Here is a 24,244-nt window from a genome sequence, read left to right as displayed (position 1 = left end):
ACTTTACTTCTACTTGCTTACTTTGGGCACCAGATCACACCTAGTTTGCTAGGCAAGAATGGCCTATGGCTCTACGCCGTACCTAGACGTGGGGTATTACAAGGGATGGATAGGGCTATCACCACCTACCGCCTACCCCTCAACCATGGAGTACGAAGCAAACGAAGGTAGCCTCTAGCCTAGACACCACGTCTACGCTATCGACTACTACTTTAGCATCGATCAGGGTTATCCGTCTTTATCAGGGCCCTCTACTAGAGTATCCGCCATGGGGACGGATGACAAACCCGCAAGCAAATAAAAGAGCATAGCTTAACTAATCAAAAGACTTTTACACCAAAAGAACCACAAATATTCACTTAGTGGGAAAACCCATTGAGGCACATGTATTCATCGAGGTACAAGACTGGAGGAAGTCCGATAGTTTTGGTACTTCCCCGAACTCTCCCTCACATCTCTCCCTACTACTATCTAGAGCTAGCTAGGGCCTAAGCCCATGGAATGGTGTTGCTCTTGCTCTTGCTTTGGTGCACTTCTCCTTGATGTGTTGTTGTTGAATGAGGAGGGGGTGGCCTCCTTTTATAGGTGGAGAGGAGGAATAATCCCATGGCATATTCCCTTGATTCCTTCCTAATTTGATCAAACCGCCATCCTCCGTATCAATTCCTCTGCGATACGCATGCAACCGACCATAGAGAGGCGGTATGAAGCACATGGACAAGGTTGGGCCTGAGGGAAACCAGCAGGGGGGTGCCTACACCATGGGTGTGGACTACACCCTAGTTGGCCCACCTTGAGTCCAATTTTGTCGAGAGATATTCTTTGGTCTTCTAGAGTGGCCCTGTGAAGGTTTTGCGCCAATTAGAGCTGGTTTGATCTGGATTTGATCTTGTTCTCCACCTTATTAGGCCTTGGTTTGGCCCAGTAGTGGGCCTTCTCCCCCTTGGGCTCATGACGGGTGTATGTTTTGCTGTGTTTCTTGTACACTTTTGGCTCATTTTCTGTGTAATCCCGACATGTCCTCCTACAAATGAATAATCACCAAAACTCATGGAATTGATTAGTTATAAGCCCTAATTCTATGTTTGGTGTTTATTTTAGCAGATTTTACATGAAAGTTGGTGGTTAGATATTGGAGTTAAGGACCGTCAATAAGTACCCCCACACTTAGCCCTTTGCTCGTCCTCGAGTAAAGTTAAGGACTAAGATGGGTCATCTCCTTGACATGAAACCTGCATACAAGTTATTCCAAGCCTCACCTGAACCTGTGAACTTCTAAGTGTCTACCAAAATATCTTGAGTAATTGGATAATGGAACAACTTGGTTTCAAACCCTCTTACTCTACTCTTGCTCAGAAACTTGGGTTTTTGCTTGATTTTAAAAATGTAAAGGTAGCTTATGTTCCTAGAGTGATTCTCTCATGTCACTTATATATGTAAGTGGTTCCTCACCAAGCCATATCTTTGATATTTGCCTTCTTTTTTATCATCCTACATCTAAAGGCTTATATGGAGCTTGGTAGGGATGAAATTTTGTGGCACACTTACCTTATATATGTTGTAAAGCCAAATTCCGGATCCACTAGAGAGAAGTGTCATACTCTTAGATCAAAACTATGCAAGTGTGTGGAATATTGTGGAACTATATTCCTCTATTTGATATGATCTTTTCTCTATTTTTTATTCTAAGACATGGTTAGCATTATATTCTTCTTTTTATGAGCCTTCATGTGCTCATCTTTTTTTCAATACCTTGGGACCTTCATGTGTCCCTATTTTTTATACTTTGGGACCTTCATGTGTCCTAATTTTTTTCAATACTTTTTTGCATAGCCTTCATGTCTCTTTTTTCTAAACCACAAATTTAGATAGTAGTATTTGCCTAACAAACATTTTTTGTCTACTCCCTAGTGTAGGAGCAGAGTTTTTGGTGAATGGAAGCATGTTTTAGCGTATTCCTAGTGTAGGAATAGCATATGCATGTGGGTGTACGTGAATTTTGATCTTGGGAGCATGAAAAATCTCTTAGCAAGGGTCACAGAACTTGACAAAACTCAACACAAAATAAGTGGTATATGTAGAAGGTTTAAACGTATAAAACTAAATAGGGCTTTGGTGGGAATATTGCATGTCATTCAAGGAACATGCTATTTGAATTTTGTTTTTCAAAGATAAATCCCAAGTACTTTGTATGAGAGAGCAAGTTTCATATCATCCTACTATATCCCATATTCCAATTACTTAGATAAATTGGGGTCCCTATGATAAGGTATTCATAAGTTATAGGAATATTAGCTAGGAATAAAGAGTATGCAAATTTAATCATAGGTTAGCATGGAGATGAAGCGTCATTTGTTTTACATTTTTAATATGTTTAAATTTTAAATCTTAAAATTTTGGAGAGATGAGGGGTAGTGTTGCACAAACTATCGTTGAAGATGAAGGAAGCTACGGAGAGTTAGAGATGGTTTGCCTAAACCAGAGGTTCTGCCAATCCTCTCTAGGGCCATCCGTTCTGTCCTTCTATACGTTGGATTGCCCTGATGTTGTGTAACGTGTCGTGCTTGAGAGATCTCCCCCACACTTATTTTTGTACCTGTTTTATTCAAACAAAAAGAAACAAAGGTGTAAACAAACAAGGACTCTATCAGTTTGAACATCGGGAAGCCTAAATCATTATTATTATAGCAATTTTTTATTTTATTGTTCATCCAACTTTTATCTCTTTAGCATAACTCAACAAGGCTAAAGTAAAGTTTGCAAAATAATCATAGCCTTGATTCATCTCTATTTTGGATTACTTCCATTTTTATGAAGATAATGACTCAGATTTCATTAATCAAAATTCAACACCATGTTAAAATTTGATTAAAGAAGGCTATTTTAACCTAAGCACCATCCTTAATTAAAAAATCCTATGGATGTACCCGTGAGAGTACACCTAAACCAGAGAATATATCATAAACAAGAGAAGCATGTATGAATAATCACCGGTAGGTTTGGCCCGGTAGTGTACGTTTTGTTGTGTTTCTTGTACACTTTTGGCTCAATTTTTGTGTAATCCCGACATGTCCTCCTGCAAATGAATAATCACCAAAACTCGTGGAATTGATTAGTTATAAGCCCTAATTCTAAGTTTGGTGTTTATTTTAGCAGATTTTACATGAAAGTTGGTGGTTAGAAATTGGAGTTAAGGACCGCTAACACACGCGTTGTTCTATCGGTAGTTTGTTGGAGGTTACCTGACCTTCTTTGCATTGGAAGTTCTGACATTTGTCAGAAGTTCCAACAAGTTCTTTTGTGCAGCCTAGAAGTCTTGATCGTATTGTTTACCATACGAAAACCATATGCGTTGGAAGTTCCGATGAAGAGCATCGGAAGTTCCGACACTGCTCTGAATGGCTAGATTTATCCTTGTGGTATAAATACCACCTCTCTCTCTCTCTCTTCTAATGTTAACCCACTCATTTACTCAACACCAACCATCAGACGAAACACTTCCCTAGCATTCAAAACCTTCTTCTCATCTCCTCATTGCTCCTAGATCCAAATCTTGCATGAGTTTGAGTTGAGAGAAGGCTTCTTGGTGAGAGAAACATCAAAGCAAAGATCGAGCACTTGATTTCTTCATCAAGCCGGTTGGAATTGTGTTTGTTACTATTGGGGCGTTGCCCCTAGCTGATGGCTAGGCGTCGTCCAGAAGCTCCCGATCTGGAAAACCCTAGGAAGTTTGCATTACCCTTGAAATTCTAGTGAAGAACTCATGTTGACCTTTGTGGTTGCTTGGGAGAGGCAAGGAGGTGAAAGAGACTCTGACATTTGTGTCACCTCGACAACGAGAATGTAGGCACTTCTTAGTGGGGTGGCCAAACCTCAGGATAAATCCTTGTGTCCCGCATACTTGTTGTTGTTGTGATTTCTTGGAACTACTTGTATTTGGTTGTCTCTCCCTCAAGCTTATTCTTAGGGTTTGGTCTGATCTACCATTTGGCGATGCTCCAAGGATAAGGAAGTGGTTCAACATCTTCATCTAACTCTTAAAAAGTGGGCTAGAAAGTAGATCTAAATTTGAAGTTCATTCTTCTCTGATTTTGTAGCCTTTTGTAGGTGTGGAAACTTCTGACGAGTTTGCGTCGGAACTTCTGACATCCATAAGAAGTTTCAGCCCAAACTGTCGAAACTTCTAACAGTTGTTAATCCGTTGCTTCAAGTTTGCGTTTAAAAATTTTAGATACACATGTTCACCTCCCCTCTAGGCATTAACTGTAGATCCTTTCAATTGGTATCAAATCCTACTGTGCGAGGAGAAACAATGTCGGAGACCGATAAGTGGAAGAGTGAGGCGATGGACCTTGCCAAGATGATTGCCAAGGAAACGATGGCTAAGCAAGCAAAGATGTTTGAGGATCAATTGAAGGAAGTGTAAGATGAGATGGTATAGATGAAAGAAGAGTTGAGCAAGAAACTTGATGATGCTATAAGTGGCATAAGCAAAGGTGAAGAATCAAAAGATAACACAAGTGAAGGTGGAGGTGCCAAGGAAACCACTCCCGGTGGAAAGGATGGATTTACAAGTGTAAGCTTTGACTATGCTCAACTTAACAAAGGCCCTAATATGCACTTTCCCACCGTCAATCCCGCTAAGCCACCTCACTTCGATGGAACAAGATTTACAGATTGGGCTTACAAAATGAAGATGCATCTTATTACCGTAGACCTTGGGTGATTGTGGATGTTGGTGTATTCAAGATCTGGTCATGTATACAATTATTTTCCTTTGCAAAATGAAAACAATTCAAGATCTGAACGTGCTATTGTTCCCATGCTTGATAGGTGCAGGCAAGACACTATACTGTGGTCCGTACGTGCGTCATAAACATGTTACTAGAAGAAAGCGTAGAGGTTGCTTTCAAGGCATCAATAAGACGGCAGTACTTTTGAGATCGTATCGACAACGCCGAAAAAAATAAAAAAAATGCGTCTATCTGTATCGATCAAGAAATAATTTGACCAGGATGTTTAGCAAGTAGGCAGCAGGTCACCATGTCCGATCCAGGCCGCCAGAATCTTCATCTTGTCCATGATGCACCCGGGCGCCCATCAGTGGTACGTTATTAATATAAGCGTGGATGATCTCTCTGTATTTAACAGTCCAATCGATCTTACGAAGTCCGCCCAACAGCAATATCACATATCGTCTCTTGATCGTGAAAGCGATATATGATGATTAGGCTGCGTTTCTTCTTCTCTGGTTATTCTGTACATTTCGCCTGCTCTGAAAATGATGAAAGTGTTTCTAATATATGTTTAACTTTCCTGAGTCACGCAGCCTCTGGTTTTCGGCAACTGATGGAGCCGTCCGCTCTAGCTGGCGTCTGCGGTTCTCGGAAATCTTCATTATATTCTACGGCAACTAACAGTTAACAGGCATAATCTACAATTTCAATTGGTCGTGCAGACTAACTTACTTCAATCTGGCCAGACACTGATGCTAGTGCCACCCTGAGTTTCTTCACTTGCTCGCTCGCCTCCTCGTCCTCCACCACCTCCATCGTATCCCTGCGGCATACAAAGGTCCGCAAAAGCTGAGGAGGAGGATCCCGGGTATTTGGCGCTTCACGCTCAATTTCTTCAATCACCTCGGGGGACTCCCTCGCCTTCCTTGGCCCTCGGCCAGCTCGTGGTCGGACGGAAGGGACAAATTCTATCACTGGCGTCTGAGCCCGGGGACTGACCCTTGGCTCTGGGCGACTGGTCGGCTCGGTAGCAACCTCTTCATTGATTTGCTCCGGGTGCTCGGGGACTTCGTCTTGGGGACCAGCCTAGTTTTTTGGTATTTCTGGCGTTTCTTCTGGCTGTCCCGCCCTAGCACCTTGAGCAGCAGAAGCAGCCATGGCACTTGGCTCGGCGTCCAGCCGAGCATCACCGATGTCAACCGAGTGCAGTTCCTCGGTCGACGTTTCTCTACAGCATGATGTCGTATCATCAATACTTCCATTTTGATTTTGTTTGGACTAAGTCTAGAGCAGAGACACTTACTCGTTGGACCGCCTGCGTGCAGCTCTGAATGGCCGGGGCTTGTTGGAGCTCCCCTTCCCTTCAGTTGCCGGCATGAATCTTGAGAACACCGGAGGGGTCCGGTTCGCCTCCGGTGCTTTTGTCCTCGCCGCGGTGGCCCTCCTGGCCGAAGCCTCTCATCTTGGCTCGGGGACTTTGCCCCGAGCGGGTCTCTGGCCGGCTGCGCCTTGGGCTGGCCGGTCGGAGGCTCTGGTAGTCGGTGTCGGAGCGTCCATCCGCGCAGCTCGCTGCTGCAGCGTCTCGCATGCGTCTTCACCATCATCCGACCAGTCCGTGATGGCTTGTTGGCTTGCCGAAGGCTCTCTAATCGAGATCCCGCCACTCTTGTGTGGTGGCGGAGTGTTCGGTTTCTTCTTCTTCACCGGCTCTGGTCGGGCCGGTTCTTTCCCACGTGGTGACTGCCGACGCTTGGGAGCTTTCTCCACCACGTCCTCGAATGAGGACAATGAGCTGCTCTCCGATGGCAGACCAGCCGGAGCATTGGTCGGAGGGGCATCTACGCCCTTCGGCCAGGTACCATCCGACACGTCGGAGACATACACAGCACGATCATGTCCACAAGTTTTCATGAAGACGTTTCAACATCAATAAGATTTGATATTACAAGGACTACACACGGTATATTCTTACCAGTGGTGGTGGATTCGTGATGTTGTATGCTCTTTGCTGTCCTATGTTGCTCAGTTTGGTGTTACTTGAAAAGAGCTCCAGGAGGCGACCATAGGCGTCGTCCTTATTTATCTTCTCAGGGGCTTCCCGAGCGGTATCTTCATCCCCTGTGTACTCATATGAGTGGCAGAACCTCTCCTTGCTCGGTTGGATCCGGCGTATGACGAAGTTGATGGCTACACCAACTCTGTCAAGATTGTTACACATCTGACCCAGAATCTGCATAAGCTCATCGACTTGAGTCATATCCGAGCTGTTTGGTCTTGCCGACCAGTTTGCGCTTGAAATTCATCTCATATACAATACAATACAATACACCAAAGACACAGGATGTAGGGTATTACGCCGATCAGATGGCCCGAACCTGTCTAAATCGTTGTCTCTGCACTTGTGTCACCATCTGGTTCCTATTACGCGCACCTCTACCAATTCATCTACTACTGTGGGCATACCCCTCGGTAGATTGCCGACTATATTTCGTCGATAAAACCATCTCTAAAAATATGATTTTTAGAGAAGGTTGTTTTATGTCAAGCGCTCCTACAAATAGGTAGATTTTTAAGAGATGGTTTTATTAAGCCAACCGCTCTTAGAAATCGATTTCTAGGGGAGGTACAAAGGCTATAATGCGGAAAAATATTTCTAGAGACGGTTTACTATATAAAGTGCCCTTAAGAAAAGGGAGGCCAATGAAAAAATCATCCATGCAGTAGTAATGGGAGGTGAAAATATTTTATTTTGTGTGCCCACGTCCACTTGTGCTAATATGCATTGCCTATGTTGGTGATGTGCCTAAGAGGCAATCGTACACTTTGGATTAGATTCATGCATGGACCAAAATAAGACATTGATCCACAAGAAACATAATGACTATAGGATAGAAGCCTATTAGCGGAGTCTATATATATATAAAGTCCACTACTAGAGAACAGACTTTAGAACGATGTCCCAATTTGGCATTATCCTTGGTATTTTTTGCCCCCGGGACTAAAGGGCCCTTTAGTCCTAGTTGGTAATACCAACCGGGACTAAAGGTCCCTGTCCAACGGTCGTCCGCGGGGCAGGGGCCTTTAGTCCCGGCTTGTATTACCAACCGGGACTAAAGGTAAATCTTTAGTCCCGGCTGGTAATACCAGCCGGGACTAAAGCTTTTAGTCCTGGTTTGGGTGATGCCCCGGGAATAAAGATTAATCTTTAGTCCCGGTTTGAACCCCTAACCGGGACTAATAATCCCGGCCTATAATTCAGCTCATTTCTTCCTCCCCGAGCCCGAGCCATTCCATTCAAACTCACTGCCTCTGTTTTTTAGCTTGCTGTTGTTCTTGCTCTCTCCCCCTCCATTGGTGTTGCTCTTCGATTTTGGAGGTAACAAACTTAATCCTCATATGTTTTATCAGTAGCTTATCTCATTTTGCGATGTAGATGCATGTGTAACTTTATATGTTGGACTTTATTATGCTTTTATATGTCATTTTTAGCTCAAAATCACATGATGATTTGCATATATGTTTGGATAAACAAAAGTTAAATTAGTTCATGAAATGAGAAACTTAGAAAATAGTTAGAAAATTGTAGAAAATCCGTACTAGTTGAACTTGCGGACCGTGTTCAAGTCGGCGAGCATGTTCTCTGCCGAGCGGTAACGGACGTCAAGGAGGAGCTTTGATTCTACGAGGGAGAGCGGCAACGGTCGTGGAAGACCGTGTTCCCTTTCTCGTAGAATCGGAGCTCTTCCTTGGCCTAGTACGGTGCCGTCCGGTGGAGAAATGCTCGCCGAGTTGATCACGTAAGCAAGGTCAACTAGTACGGATGATTATTTATTGAAACATGTTTTTGAGCTATAATTTGATGGATATTTGATAACTTTAGACCTATAAATGTCATCTACAAATGTTACTATCCTCGGCAACCTAAACGTCCGCGAGCTCACCGATATCGAGCAGGTCACTTAAAATTATTTTTTCTATGAAATGAACTACTTAGAAATCATGCCTTTTTTTAGAATTAAATTTTCCATGAAATGAAAAACTTAGTAAATAGTTAGAAAATTATAGAAAATCCGTACTAGTTGAACTTGCGGACCGTGTTCAGCTCGGCCAACATGTTCTCTGCTGAGCGGTAACGGACGTCAAGGAGGAACTTTGATGCTACGAGGGAGAGCGGCAATGGTCGTGGAAGACCGTGTTCCCTTTCTCGTAGAATCAGAGCTCTTCCTTGGCCAAGTACGGTGCCGTCCGGTGGAGAAATGCTGGCCGAGATGATCACGTAAGCAAGGTCAACTAGTACGGATGATTATTTATTGAAACATGTGAAATCCATACTAGTTTTATTTAAATATATCATTTTAGAAAATATGAAATTTATACTAGTTTGCAAAAATAAGTATAGAAAGTAGATGACAACTGGTACCGGATCATCGGCCTCTCGTTCGGTTGCGAAACGACTGAGGCCAGAACTCCCTCTCATTATCTGCGGCAAGTGTAAGCAGAAGATTGTGATGGAGTACCGAGTCAAGAGACAGGGACCCAACAAGGGTCGTGTTTTCTACAAGTGCCCGGATCGCGATGTGAGTTTCTTACGCATTTTATCTTTATGGCTAATTGACCTGCTTTTCTTGAATATTTTTGACTAAATATTTTTTGGCTTTAATTACAGTGGGAGGGCAATGGATGCGATGGTTGGTACTGGGAGGAAGATTATGCTACATACATGCAGAATTTGGGTGCGCTTGAGGTAGCGGCTGCTGCTGATGAGGCAGTGAGCCAGCAGGAGAAGCTTATTGATATTCAATAGAAGAATGATTTGTCTGTTTTAGTTGCGTACGATCACAAAATAATTATGTTACTGAAGTGCATTGTAGTTTTAGTTTGTTTAGTGATAGTTGGGATTGCTTACATTGTAGCTAGACTTAGTTAATTAATCAACCGTGTGTGTGTCATTTATGTTGTGTAATAAAATACTAAATTATGTTCAAGGTTTTCATAATTTGTCGTGTAATACAGATTATGTCACGCCATTGGATGTACAATGCCGATCGCCGCTCCCAAGACTTTATTGAGGGCTTGCACTATTTCTTAGGTGTGGCCGAGGCAAATAAGCGGGATGGTTTCATGTGCTGTCCATGTGCCCTATGTAAGAATTTAAAGGAATATTCAAGCTCAATGAGTCTTTATTCACATTTGCTTAAGTCAGGTTTCATGTCAAACTATATATGTTGGACTAAGCATGGAGAAAGCGAGATCATGATGGAAGAAGGTGAAGGAGAAGATTTAGACATTGATGACATTATTGCTCAGTATGGTGCCTTTGATGATACTACAATGAGGGGAGATGAAGAAGAGGTAGCGGTAGAAGATGATCTCGGTGATGCTCTTGGCGATGCCATTCGTGATGCACAACAAGAATGGGAAAGTGAAAAAGAGAAAGTTAAGTTCGAGCGCATGCTTGAGGATCATAGGAAGTTGCTATACCCGACGGCCGAAGAGGGGCAAAAAAAGCTGGGTACAACACTGGAATTGCTACAGTGGAAGGCAAAGAATGGTATATCCGACAAGGCATTTGGGAATTTATTGAACCTCATAAAGAAGATGCTTCCGAAGCCAAATGAATTGCCCACCACTACGTACGAAGTAAAAAAGGTTGTCTGCCCATTGGGATTAAAAATCCAGAAGATACATGCATGTCCTAATGACTGCATCCTCTACCATGGCAATGAATACGAGAATTTAGATGAATGCCCGGTATGTAAAGCATCGCGGTATAAGATCAGGCGCGATGATCCTGGTGACGTCGAGGGTGAACAACGTCCTAGAAAGAAAATCCCTGCCAAGGTTATGTGGTATGCTCCTATAATACCACGCTTAAAACGTTTGTTCAGAAATAAAGACCATGCAAAGTTGTTGCGGTGGTATAAAGAAGACCGTAAGGTAGACAATATGCTGAGACACCCAGCTGATGGGTCCTAGTGGAGAGCGATAGACAGGGAATTTCCAGAGTTTGCAAATGAGGCTAGAAACTTAAGGTTCGCCTTAAGTACAGATGGTATGAATCCTTTTGGAGAGCAGAGCACTAGTCATAGCACTTGGCCAGTTACTCTATGTATCTACAACCTTCCTCCATGGTTATGCATGAAGCGGAAGTTCATTATGATGCCGATCCTCATCCAAGGTCCGAGGCAACCTGGCAACGATATTGATGTCTATCTGAAGCCATTAGTTGAAGAACTTCTAGTTTTATGGAACAAACCAGGTGTACGTGTCTAGGATGAGTACAAACAAGAACACTTTGACCTACGAGCAATGTTGTTTGTAACAATCAATGATTGGCCTGCTTTAAGTAATCTTTTAGGTCAGACAAACAAAGGATATAATGCATGCACACATTGTTTTGATGACCTTGACAGTATATATTTGAAAAGATGTCGAAAGGTCATGTACCTTGGCCATCGTCGATTCCTTCCATTGAATCACCAAGTAAGAAAGAAAGGGAAGCATTTTAAAGGTAAGCCAGACCATCGGAAGAAGCCTCATAACCGAACCGAGGAAGATGTACTCGCAATGGTCAAGGATGTGAAAGTAGTATTTGGAAAGGGACAAGGCAGTGAATCTGTTCCCAAAGATGCTAAGGGACACGCACCCATGTGGAAGAAGAAGTCCATCTTTTGGGAGCTACCCTATTGGCAAGTCCTAGAGGTCCGCAACGCAATCGACGTGATGCACCTAACAAAGAATCTTTGTGTGAACCTGTTAGGATTCATGGGTGTGTACGGGAAGCCAAATGATTCACTTGAAGCACGCCAAGACTTGCAGGGCATGAAAGAATGAGACAACCTTCATCCAGAGAAGACAGATGATGGACGTCATTACTTAAGTCCTGCTAGCTACACGCTTAGCAAAGAAGAGAGGGACAGCATGTTCGAATGTCTAAGCAGCATCAAGGTCCCATCGGGATTCTCCTCCAATATAAAGGGTATAATAAATGTGCCAGATAAGAAATTCCTAAACTTAAAGTCCCATGACTGCCACGTGCTTATGACGCAATTGCTTCCAGTTGCTTTAAGAGGAATTCTACCTCCACATGTACGTCTAGCCACCGTGAAGCTATGTGCATTCCTCAATGCAATTTCTCAGAAGGCAATCAATCTAGTGGAACTAGCTACTCTACAGAACGATGTGGTTCAATGTCTTGTCAGCTTTGAGTTGGTGTTCCCTCCATCCTTCTTTAATATCATGACACACATCCTAGTTCATTTGGTGAAGGAGATTAGTATTCTTGGACCTGTGTTCTTACATAACATGTTCCCCTTCGAGAGGTTTATGGGAGTCTTGAAGAAATATGTGAAAGTCCGTTCTAAGCTTGAAGGAAGCATCGCCCAGGGCTATGGAACAGAGGAGGTCATTGAGTTCTGTGTTGACTTTATTCCTGACCTTGCCCCGATTGGCGTTCCCGAATCACGACACGAGGGGCGACTCAGTGGTAAAGGAACTTTAGGGAAGAAAACATATATCGGCATGGAAGACGATTATTTCAATAAAGCACACTACACAGTTCTTCAGAACTCGTCATTGGTGCATCCGTACATCGAGATACATAAGGAGTTCTTACGATCCAAATTTCCAGGGAAGACTGAAGCTTGGATTAGGCGTCAGCACATGGAAAGTTTCAGTGGTTGGTTGCGAAAAGAATGTCAAAGCGATGACAATATTGATGAGCAACTGTATTTGTTGGCTAGACAGCCATCGTGGCATATCCTCACGTACCAAGGGTACGAGATAAATGGGAATATATTTTACACAGTTGCCCAAGATAAAAGGAGCACCAATTAAAATAGTGATGTTCGCATAGATGAAACAGATCTAAATGGGAATATATAAACATATTATGGCCGCATAGAAGAGATATGGAAACTAGATTACGCACCTAATTTTAAAGTCCCTTTGTTCCGGTGCCAATGGGTGAAGCTGACCGGAGGAGGGGTAACAGTCGACAAAGAGTATGGAATAACAACAGTGGACCTCAACAATATTGGGTACAAAGAGGAACCATTCGTCCTTGCTGCCGATGTGAGTCAGGTGTTCTATGTGAAAGACATGTCTACAAAATCAAAGAGAGGAAAAAACAAAGACATCAACTCAATGATCAATGAGCCAAAGCGCCACATAATTCTTTTTGGGAAAATAAATATAGTGGGAATTGAAGACAAGTCAGACATGTCCAGAAGATTACGAAAGAAATGTCCGAATTCCACCCTTCATAGTGAAGAAAGATCCAAGCATCATGTTAAATGATGAAGACACTCCATGGTTACGACAAGATCATAACCAAGGGTCATACGTCAAGAAGAAATTCACTGTTGTGCCCGCATGATACAACGATGCATGTTTAATATATTATGTTTTAGAGACGGATATTATGTAATATGTTATGACTTCACAATTGTAGATCTTGCTGAGATGATCAAACTTGGTATTCAGAGTTTTTTCATCTGAGGTCATTTAGTGTCTCATTTGAGCAAGTTTGACCAAGTCAAATTTGGTCAAATAAAAAAACAACACTTTGACTCTAGTATTATGAACTCTAAATGACTTCAAATTGAAAAGTTTTGAATACCAAATTTATTAAACTCAAAAATATCTATAATTGTTGTTTTGGTCAACTTTCCATTTGAGAAAGTTTGGATGGTTCAAATTTGTGATTTTTAAATTTTGACGCCTACAAACTAGTTTTCGGGACCCTAGATTGTCTCAAATTGAAAAGTTTTGAATACCAAGTTTGTTAAGCTCATCAATATCTACAATCCTTATATAGGCCATTTTTCATTTGAGAAATCTTGAACAAAATGTAGTTCAAATTTCACAAGTGTGTGACATAGTTTTAGAAAGTATATATGAGATTCAAGAAGTTGTGACTAGTGTTTGATAAAAATTTCTCAAATGGGAAAATGAGCTATGTAACAATTGTAGATCTTGCTGAGATGATCAAACTTGGTATTCAGAGTTTTTTCATCCTGAGGTCATTTAGTGTCTCATTTGAGCAAGTTTGACCAAGTCAAATTTGGTCAAATAAAAAAACAACACTTTGACTCTAGTATTATGAACTCTAAATGACTTCAAATTGAAAAGTTTTGAATACCAAGTTTGTTAAACTCAAAAAGATCTACAATTGTTGTTTTGGTCAACTTTCCATTTGAGAAAGTTTGGATGGTTCAAATTTGTGATTTTTAAATTTCGACGCCTACAAACTAGTTTTCGGGACCCTAGATTGTCTCAAATTGAAAAGTTTTGAATACCGAGTTTGTTAAGCTCATCAATATATACAATCCTTATATAGGCCATTTTTTCATTTGAGAAAGCTTGAACAAAATGTAGTTCAAATTTCACAAGTGTGTGACATAGTTTTAGAAAGTATATATGAGATTCAAGAAGTTGTGACTAGTGTTTGATAAAAATTTCTCAAATGGGAAAATGAGCTATGTAACAATTGTAGATCTTGCTGAGATGATCAAACTTGGTATTCAGAGTTTTTTCATCTGAGGTCATTTAGTGTCTCATTTGAGCAAGTTTGACCAAGTCAAATTTGGTCAAATAAAAAAACAACACTTTGACTCTAGTATTATGAACTCTAAATGACTTCGAATTGAAAAGTTTTGAATACCGAAGTTTGTTAAACTCAAAAATATCTACAATTGTTGTTTTGGTCAACTTTCCATTTGAGAAAGTTTGGATGGTTCAAATTTGTGATTTTTAAATTTCGATGCCTACAAACTAGTTTTCGGGACCCTAGATTGTCTCAAATTGAAAAGTTTTGAATACCGAGTTTGTTAAGCTCATCAATATATACAATCCTTATATAGGCCATTTTTCATTTGAGAAAGTTGTAGAACAAAAAATACTACATTTTCTCTATTTTTATAGGTTTAACAAAAAAATTCCTGTCAATTTTGGTCAAAAACCGAGAAAAAATTAAAACATTGACGTTACAATAATGTGATAATAAATTTCCTATCGAATAATATTAGTTTTATTAATTTTAAGTTAGAAATATATTTTTGCATTAACAAAATACTTAGTATTAGTAACATTTATATTCTATATTCATAAAAGAAATTAAAAACTTTAGGTTACAAAATTTTCCTATTTACAATAAATAATTAGTTAATCAATAGTATTTTTTAAAATAAATATTGCAAAGTATTGAAGTTGCTATGGAATTAATTGATTAACCTAAGTATTAAACAAAAACAAAATCCCAGGCCTTTCCAATTACGCTGGCGGGTTGGCAAATTTTTCAGGGCTTCAGTCCCGGCCCAGACCAAGAACCGGGACTAAAGGGTGGGCGGCAATTTCGGTGCCCACCAAAAAATACCTTTAGTCCCGGCTGGCAACACGAGCCGGGACTAAAGGACATTTAGTCCCGGCTGGTAAGACCAACCGGGACTAAAGGGTTGGACCTTTAGTCCCGGTTAGTATTACCAGCCGGGACTAAATGTCCTTTAGTCCCGGCTGGTGTTACCAGCCGAGACTAAAGGGTCGCGGGCTATATATATCGAACGTCTGTTCTGTTCATCTTCGATCTCGCCTCCGTCGCTCAGCCCCGCTTGGCCGCGCCATCCGCCGTTGTCGAGCTCGTCTCTGCCGCGCCGCCGTCGTCGTCTACCCCCGCACGGCCACGCCATTCTCCAGGCCCGCATCGCCGCATCCCGTCTCCGCCGCCGCACCCGACCCCACCCTCCGTCGCCGACGCTTCTCGCGCGCCCACGCCGTACGGCCTCCGTCGAACTCGATCTTGATCTGCTGCTCTCGATCAGCCAAGTTTTTTAGATTTTTTTTACAAAGTCTCGGCTGTATGTTAGATTAAAATGTATTCAATTTTAATTAGTAGTTTATTGTTAGTTTTTTAGTTATTTTTAGATAGTTTTTGATATATTAGATTTAAATGTATTAAAATTTAATTAGTATTTTATTTAGATAGTTTTTTAGATAGTTTTTTATTATAGTTTTTGATATATGTTAGATTAAAATGTATTATCTTACTAGTTTATCTAATTTCATGTTAGATTTATTTAATTGGATTTAGTAATTATATATTCTATCTCTCTATATATATTATATCTAGAGAGAGATTCTATATGTATACATATGTACTTAATTATTTCTATATGTATATATACATGTACTTATTTTCATGTGTTGAGAGAGAGAGAAAATTGTATCTAGAGAGACATTCTATGTGTATCACATGCATATCTAGAGATATAGACATATGCACTTATTTCTATGTGTTGAGAGAGAGAGAAAATATATTGTATCATTCTATGTGTATATATATACATGTACTTATTTCCAAGTTGATGAAATATTATGTGTTATTATATTTAATTGGATTTAGTAATTCTATATGTGTTATCACATGTACTTATGTTATGTACCATAGTAATTCTATCTATGTGTTATCTTGAAGATACAAATGGCTGCTCCGAATGATAACTTGAGTGATGACATAATGGCGGATATTATCAACGCCGGCACCAATGTGGATGTAGATGACACGAGTCAGTACTTTGCTGATTATGAAGATATCCTGAATATGCCGGTGGTTGAAGATCAACAAATTGTCGCGCAAGAAAATACTAGCGAGGTATATTCGATTATCTATCATCTCTTATAGATGCATGTGTACGTATATTTGTTGTTAATCGTTGTGTTTCTACTCATGTAGCCGGTCTCTGGATCTACATCAACCACCGACAAAAGTAGAAAAGTCCGAGGGCCAAAAAAGCCATTAGAGGGCCGTTTCATAATATCAGAATTCGACACCGACACCGGCAAACCATTGGGACCACATGCTCAGACATATATCAATCAATGTGGGTTCGTTGTAAGGGATAGGATCCCAGTTAGTGCTCGTGAATGGAAGCAGAAGATATCCGCTCCTAATGTTAGTTTTGTATCTGATCGTGACAAGAACCTAGCTTGGAGAGATATCACTCAGCATTTCACATTACAAGCAGATGATGCTTTGAAGGAGCTAGTGAGGGATTGGACAATGAAGAAGATGGCAACATTGTTCCAGAGTTGGAAGAAGACATTGTATAAAAAGTTTATCTTGAAGAATGCTACGCCGAATTTCAATGCTAAGGTGTTTGTCAAGTTGGAGTCCCATTGGGACGCCTTCGTAGAATACAAGACATCCCAAGACAGTGAGGAACGTGTGATGAGGAATCGGCAGAATGCCCGACAGAAGCAATACCATCATCACATGGGATCATGTGGTTATAAGAGTGATATTCCCAAGTGGCAGAACCTAGAAGCAGAGATTACTGCCAAGGGAATCATACCTGAAACAATAGAGAAGAACTGGCCTCAACGCGCGAAGAATTGGTTCTACGCTCATGGGGGAAGCCTAGACCCAGACACTGGCAAGCTAATTTTCGGCCAAAAAATTGAGAGAGCAACACAGAGACTAGCTCGTGCTAGGGAAGAAGCTGATAGTGGTGTTTTCAAGCTCAACAGAGAGAAGGATGAATTGACATATGCCCTAGAGAATTCCTGAACACGGTGGTCGAACAAGAGGCTATGGGGCGGTTCCGTGGCTACACGCATTCCCAGCAGACAAGGATACCTACAGAAGCCGCCAAAGAAAGAAGGATGAGGAGGCAGAACGAATCCGTGCATTGGAGCAATTTGTTGATGAGTCACGACAAGCATTGCTTGAATCACGTGAACGAGAAAAATCTCTTGAGGCAAGAATGCAGGAGGAGATCAAGAGGCAAGTGCAGCTAGCAATGAGTCAAATGCAATCACAATCAATGCCGGGAGTCACCATTAGCCCCGTTGGTCAGATGAAAAGCAGTTGTGCTTCTACGGAGCTGCCAGTTATTCAAGACGACGCTGGGTTGTGCTTCCCTGTTGATGACATTACCGAGCCTCTAACAACATATGAGCTGCACATTCCAGATGGTAATAATGCATCAATCATGGTGGCTGTCGGGGTTGTATCTCCAATAGACCGAACGAAGATACCAAGAATCCATGGGTCAGTTATTCAACCTGGATATGCTAGCGTCTCGGTCGATAGAGTGCTCAAAGGTTACAGCAATGTTCCTCTTGACATTGAAGGCGGTGATGGGGAGAAGACACTAGGAGAAGCAGAAAAGACATTTATTCAATGGCGCAAACGCTTCATCATCATTCCTGGGACGCCACCGCTTCCCCTACCTCACCCTAGGTACGAATGAAAGTGAATGAAATATTATTTTCCATTAATTTTCTATTGGCTTAAAAAATAATTGACACACAACTTGTTTTTGTAGCAGGATCTCTCCCCAGCCTAGCCTAATCATTCATTCCCCATCTCATCACTGCGTTGCGGGGGGTGAGACTACTTCATCCCCACGGCGATCGCCAACTCCTACACCGGCCCCATCGCCTCCACAACGATCTCCAACTCCTATACCGGCCCCACCGCCTCCACAACGATCTCCAACGCCTCCACGCCGGTCTCCACCAACACCGGCCACATCGCCTCCACGCCGGTCTCCAACACCGCCCCCACCCCCTCCACAGCGACGCACTACAAAGACGTCTAAGGTCCCTGCGGCAAAGAAGACCCTGAGAAAAAGAGTTATTTCTCAAGAAATACTTTCTGAAAAGACTGATGAGCAAATAGCAGCTGAAGAAGACAAAAAAGTGAAAGATTTTTTTATAGATACCAAAAAGAAGAGTCAAGCGAAGCTTAAGGAGAAGCCGTACTTTTACCTACCACGAGAGGTGCTGAGGCAGAAGGTCGATGCTCATAAGAAAAAGATGATTGAACTTCGTAAGCCTTCGCCACTATCAGACTATGACCGCTCCCTCGTGAAGTCACATGATGCAGATAAGAAAAGGAAAAGAGCATCAGGGAAGGATGTCCCACAGCTCGGACAACAAAAGCAACCAATGCAAAATCTTGTTGTTGCTAATGAATATGGTTCCAACATAGAAGTCTATCGACCAGACAACTCTGGAGAAGTGTCGGTTCAAGCCTTTAATGCTTTTTTTCAAGATACTGGTTTAACCTTGGATCAATTGACGGGCAAAGCTCCAATCCAGAACCTGGAAGTTGATACCTAGAAGACTTATAAATATGGCAAAAGTCTGTACAACCCTGCGGCTCTGAATGAATTAGGTACGCAAATGTACTTGCTCAACAAGTGGTACATACAGGTGTGTGGCAGGGGTGAGCAGTGGATCTTTGTCAGATTTAGAGACCATCATTACTTCCGTGGCGATGACATCTTACATATTAGTTTCGAAGAATTGCATCAACTATACCACATGGACGCTCTGGACAAATCAATCATTAGCTCCTTTTGTTTGTAAGTGATTCTTACTTTTATTTAATAAACTCACTTCCATGCGTACGTGTATATAATTATCATCACATGTAACTTATATTTATATACAGATCCAGATGTCAGAGCTCCAAAGAATACAAGACACCAGTGTTGGCTTCATTGATCCTTATATCGTATTCAAAACCGGTATTATTGTCAAGGAGCGATGGGTATCTGAAGCACAGGAGAATATCATGATGTTCTTCGTGAAGCAGCACGACAAGACAACAATACTTTTCCCGTACAACTTTGAGTAAGTGTTAATAATAATGTAGTCTACACATTTTATGTAATATCAATACAACTTATATGCATGTACGTGTGTGTATAAACCAATGCAGTTTTCACTGGATACTCATTGTCATTGAGTTAAACTCAAGTCGGTTACTAATCTTTGACTCGTTGAGAAAAGAACGGGCACTATACCAAGATATGATAGACATTATCTAGGGGTAATTTCGATCTCTCGCGCACAACTATTATTGAATAGACTTTGCCATAATTTATTAACGATCGTACATTATTGGTCGCACAGGGTTTGGAAAGAGTTTATTCGGCAACATCGCAAGGATTGCAAGGCACCACTTAATGTAGTTGAAATACCAGTAAATTATACTATATACACTTCCTCACGTGTTTAATTACTATATCGTACTTCAATTTACGTGTGAGATGATGAGAATAATCTTCTTCTCGTACAGTGGTGTTTGCGGCAGGAACCAGGTAATAACTTGTGTGGATACTACGTTTGTGAATTTATCACTGCGCACATAAGAAGAACTCCTGAAGATGTCCTCAGAGTACGTATATATCAATTTTTATTTATTTTTAAATGAATATATATACATATATGTGTATTAATACTTTTCCTTTTATTTCAAATGCAAGACTGAATGGTTGAAACGAAGGGTCATGCAAAAAGACCATCTGAAAGCAGTTCAAGAGTCAATAGCAGGATATCTTCTAGAAAAAGTGCTAAATCCCAACGGCGAGTTCTACTTTGATCCTAAGGAATAAATGATGTAAATTAAATGTTTATTGATATCGTTATTTTCGAGAACAAGATTATGAAAGTGTTGTATATATACATATATATATCTATAATATATATAGTTTCATACTTTATTCGAATATAATAATGCTCAAGATGAGAATTAGATGTAATTATACGCATGCGTGTATTTATATTAGCAGCGTAGAATACGTACATAAAAACATATTATATATTAAACAAATACGTGTAACTGAACTGAAAACAAATTAAACAAAAAAAATGAAAAAGAAAAGGAACCTTTAGTCCCGGTTGGGGTTACCAACCGGGACTAAAGGGTACGCCAGGTTGCTCGGCTGGAGGGCCTTTAGTCCCAACTAAAGGTCCCTCTTTAGTCCCGGCTCGATGACCCGGGACTGAAGGTTCCACCTTTAGTCCCGGGATCGTTGTCCCGGCGCGGTAACCGGGACTAAAGGCTGTTACCACCCGGGACAACAAGTCCATTCTGTAGTAGTGGTCCTAGCCGCCACCTCCTCTTGCCCTCCCACAAAACCCTAGCCACGAGCAGGTACTATGGAGACATTGTTGTCACTGCAGTATTGAGTGACAGCGAATGCGAGCCGGCAGACGTGAGAGGATGATTGGCATGCTCGTTCTCCTTCAGCCTAATACGACAAAATCTAGCATGCTAGAGCTATGTTGTAATGGGTCTATTTTGAGCATTGTACAAGTCTATATTAACTGCACTATATATGACAAGCAAAAAGGCCGTATATACGTTAGTTTCTATACTATGCATGAGTGATCGAGGTGGAAATAAACAAATACTCCTATTTTACACGTCTAATCTAATATATAAATTGAGCTAATTTGATTTAACCACAACTCGATTTAAAAGAGCACGCACTCCATTTGGTTTGAGGACTTGTATGTTACAAATACAATACCCTTTTCAACACAACAGTTAAAAACAAAACAGAGAAACCCTCGCCCCAACAACAACAGCAAAGGACTCAACTGTGCTCAAACTGAAGTCTGAAGGGGACGCACAATATAGTTTCGTTTTAGCGATGGGAGGACCTAAAATTTGTTTCAGTTTTTTTTTTAGATGAGAAAGAACTGGGCTAGGTTTTCTCGCGAGCTGCTTCATTTTTATTTTTTTATTTATTTGAGGGAGGCGAACTGCTTCAAATGGGGAGCGATCTCTCAATTTGGTCTGTTTACACTCGGCCCCAACTCTACAGTTCCATGTGTTCTTTGGGCCGGGCTTTGTGTATATAACAGACTAACAGAAAGTTATCCGTTTCGGTTGCTGTGAGCCTGCTCTGCTCCCGTCCCGTTGATAAACAGAGTTTGCGCTTCATTATCTTTGATTGAAACGTCTACTTAATTAGTTCAACAAAACCACCTTTTCATTTCCCGATTCACCTAGACCATGCGCAGCGGCGGATCCAGGAAATATTTTAGGGGGGCTGAACAACACTGTTGCTCGATTTTAAGTCTCAGCCCCTCCTACACTATAGAACTTTGCCTAAAAATTCATGGGGGTTCCACTGTTCCGGTATGGGTAGGGGGGGCTTGAGCCCCCCGCCCCACCGTTGGATCCGCCACTGACCATGCGAGATGATTGATCGAGAGAGAAAAAACAAAAGGGGTAGAACTAAACATAACCCCTGAAACACTGAGCAACTGCCCCTGCACATTGACAAACATGCGATGCATCATGCATGCACATAATCCCAATCCAGATACAAACTTCTAATTAACACTGACATTGGAAACGAAAACCTACGATACATCACGACAACACAGATCCATCAAAGGAGTCCAACATCATCATCAGAAACCTAGTGAACATGAACAATTGATACTAGACAGCACACACATGGCACTCTAAGATTCAAACTACTGATCATGCACAATGTTTAACACCTAATAAACAACACAAACAGCCTCTGCGGTTGCGGTTGCTCAGATCAAACGAAACCGGCTGCCATCACCAGCGCCAGCGCAACGGCCACCACCAGGACGACGGCGTGAGCAGAGGAAGCCGCGACCAGCAGCGCGGCTGCGGAGTGCTCACCGGACGGGGATGGCGCCGACGACGACGGCGCCAGCACCCAGGACCACGGCCCGGGCGCCGTCCGATCCAATTTCGGTTGCTGTAAGCCTGCTCCTCCCGTGCCGTTCATAAACAGAGTTTGCTCTTCATTATCTTTGATTGAGACTTCTTCTACTTAACTATATATGGTTCCCACAAAACCACCTTTTCATTTCCCAATCCATCTAGACTTGGAGAGAGAGAGAGAAAAAAAAAGGGGGGGAATAGAAGTATAGAACTAAACATAACCTCTGAAACACTGAGCAAACTGCCCCTGCCCTCTGCACATTGACAAACATGCGATGTATGCACATAATCCGAGGCCAGATACAAACTTGTAATTAACACTGACATTGGAAACGAAACCTACAATACATCACGACAACACTGATTCATCATAGGAGTCCAATCATCAGCAGCAGCAACCTAATGAACATGAACAATTGATACTAGACTATGGCACTCTAAGATTCAAACTACTGAAGATCATGCACAATGTTTAACACCTAATAACAACACAAACAGCCTCGCGGTCGCAGTTGCGGTTGCTCAGATCAAACGAAACCGGCTGCCATCGCGAGCGCCAAGGCGACGGCCACCACCAGGACGACGGCCTGAGCAGAGGAAGACGCGACCAGCAGCGCAGCAGCGGCGGAGTGCTCACCGGACGGGGATGGCGCCGACGACGACGGCGACAGCACCCAGGACCATGGCCCGGGCGCCGAGGACGACCACGGCGACGACGGGGACGGCGCGGGAGCCGGCAGGCCGGCGGTGGCGGCGAGGACGCTGACCGCGAGGCGCTCCCCCATGCCGCAGTGCTGGAGGTCGGCGCTGGCGAAGTAGGCGTACCCGGGGGCGTCGAGGAGGAAGACGGTCCGGCCGTCGCGCGGCGCCGCGTCGCCCGCCGTCTCGTTGCAGTGGTAGTACCCCGCCTTCGACACCCTCAGCACCGAGTCGTTCTTGTACACGAACTCTGCCGCCGAAACGAGAGCATGCGTGCATGAGCAGAGAGCACTGGTAAGTTGCATGCAATGCAAATGCATGCGATCGATGGGTGATTCGGATAAGCAGGCATTTGCGCGAAGCAAGTGCGCGTGCGTACGTACCGAGCGAGTCGTCGACGTAGAAGGTGATGTTGGAGGCCCAGTTGTCGTAGTACTTGTCCTTGCCCTCCGGCGGCGGCACGCGCCACCCGTCCTCCCCGCCCACCCTGTACTGCTTCCCCTGCGGCGCCGCCGCCGCTGCGGGGAGGCAGCAGGCGGCGAGGACAAAGACGGCGGCGAGCGCAAAGAGACGGCGAGATGACGTCATCGGCGGCGCTGCAGCCATACCCAACTGAGGAACGCGCGCGGTGGTTATCCTTCTCCTAATGGAACAATTAGAAGATGAATCGGAAAGAGGTGCTTTGGGAGAGAAGGAACGGGCTTGGTGTTATAGATATATATGTAAGGAATGAATCGAATGACACAGGGAGAGAGAGAGAGGGGGGACGTAGTAGTAGATTCGACTGGAACTGGCGGCCATTGGTGATGGGTTGGCGGTTTCGTCAACTCGCGCGGAGCGGACGTGCAACGAGAGAAGGAGAACGTGGCGTCGGACTGAATAGCGGCAGTTCCAAACTTGAAATGGCAGTTCCAAAATCGACGATCTGATTTAGAACATAAATAAAAGCCCAAAAGGCCCAAGAATGACTGGCACAAGGCCGAAAAAAAAGCCCAACATGCATTTGACTGGCACGAGGCCAGTTGGCACTGTGTGTTCGCCCGTGTGCTTCGAGCACAGTGTCTACCCCCGTAAGGCTCACGATACATCTGCAGCTTTTTAGCCCCGAAAAAAATAGCTCTGTCTTGTATGTCTTTTTTTTAACTTACCTCTATCGTCCTGAAACGAGTCCTTCTACGGCTTTCCGTCTGTTTTCGCCACTTGACGGTGTTAAGTCAAGAATAAAAAGATTATCTTGCCCTTGACATAAAAAAAGTAAATCGTAGAGTTTTATTTGTTTGTTGTATATTTGGAATAATATTAAGCA

General features: G+C 42.6%; 1 protein-coding gene across 1 annotated transcript; it reads right to left on the bottom strand.

Moving 5' to 3' along the window:
- Nucleotides 1-21,919: 21,919 nt before the first annotated feature.
- Nucleotides 21,920-23,643, bottom strand: LOC136471416 (early nodulin-like protein 17). Its single transcript, XM_066469141.1, has 2 exons — nucleotides 23,322-23,643; nucleotides 21,920-23,188 (listed from the first exon to the last, which is right to left on the bottom strand). The coding sequence occupies exons 1-2, from the start codon at nucleotides 23,542-23,544 to the stop codon at nucleotides 22,767-22,769; spliced, it is 645 nt and encodes a 214-aa protein (XP_066325238.1). The 5' UTR covers nucleotides 23,545-23,643; the 3' UTR covers nucleotides 21,920-22,766.
- Nucleotides 23,644-24,244: the final 601 nt, after the last annotated feature.

Source organism: Miscanthus floridulus, chromosome 8 (genome assembly GCF_019320115.1).
Source record: "Miscanthus floridulus cultivar M001 chromosome 8, ASM1932011v1, whole genome shotgun sequence".
In the NCBI taxonomy this organism is placed as follows: domain Eukaryota; kingdom Viridiplantae; phylum Streptophyta; class Magnoliopsida; order Poales; family Poaceae; genus Miscanthus; species Miscanthus floridulus.
Note: the sequence above shows the minus strand (reverse complement) of the source record. Positions and strands in the feature narration are given on the sequence as shown.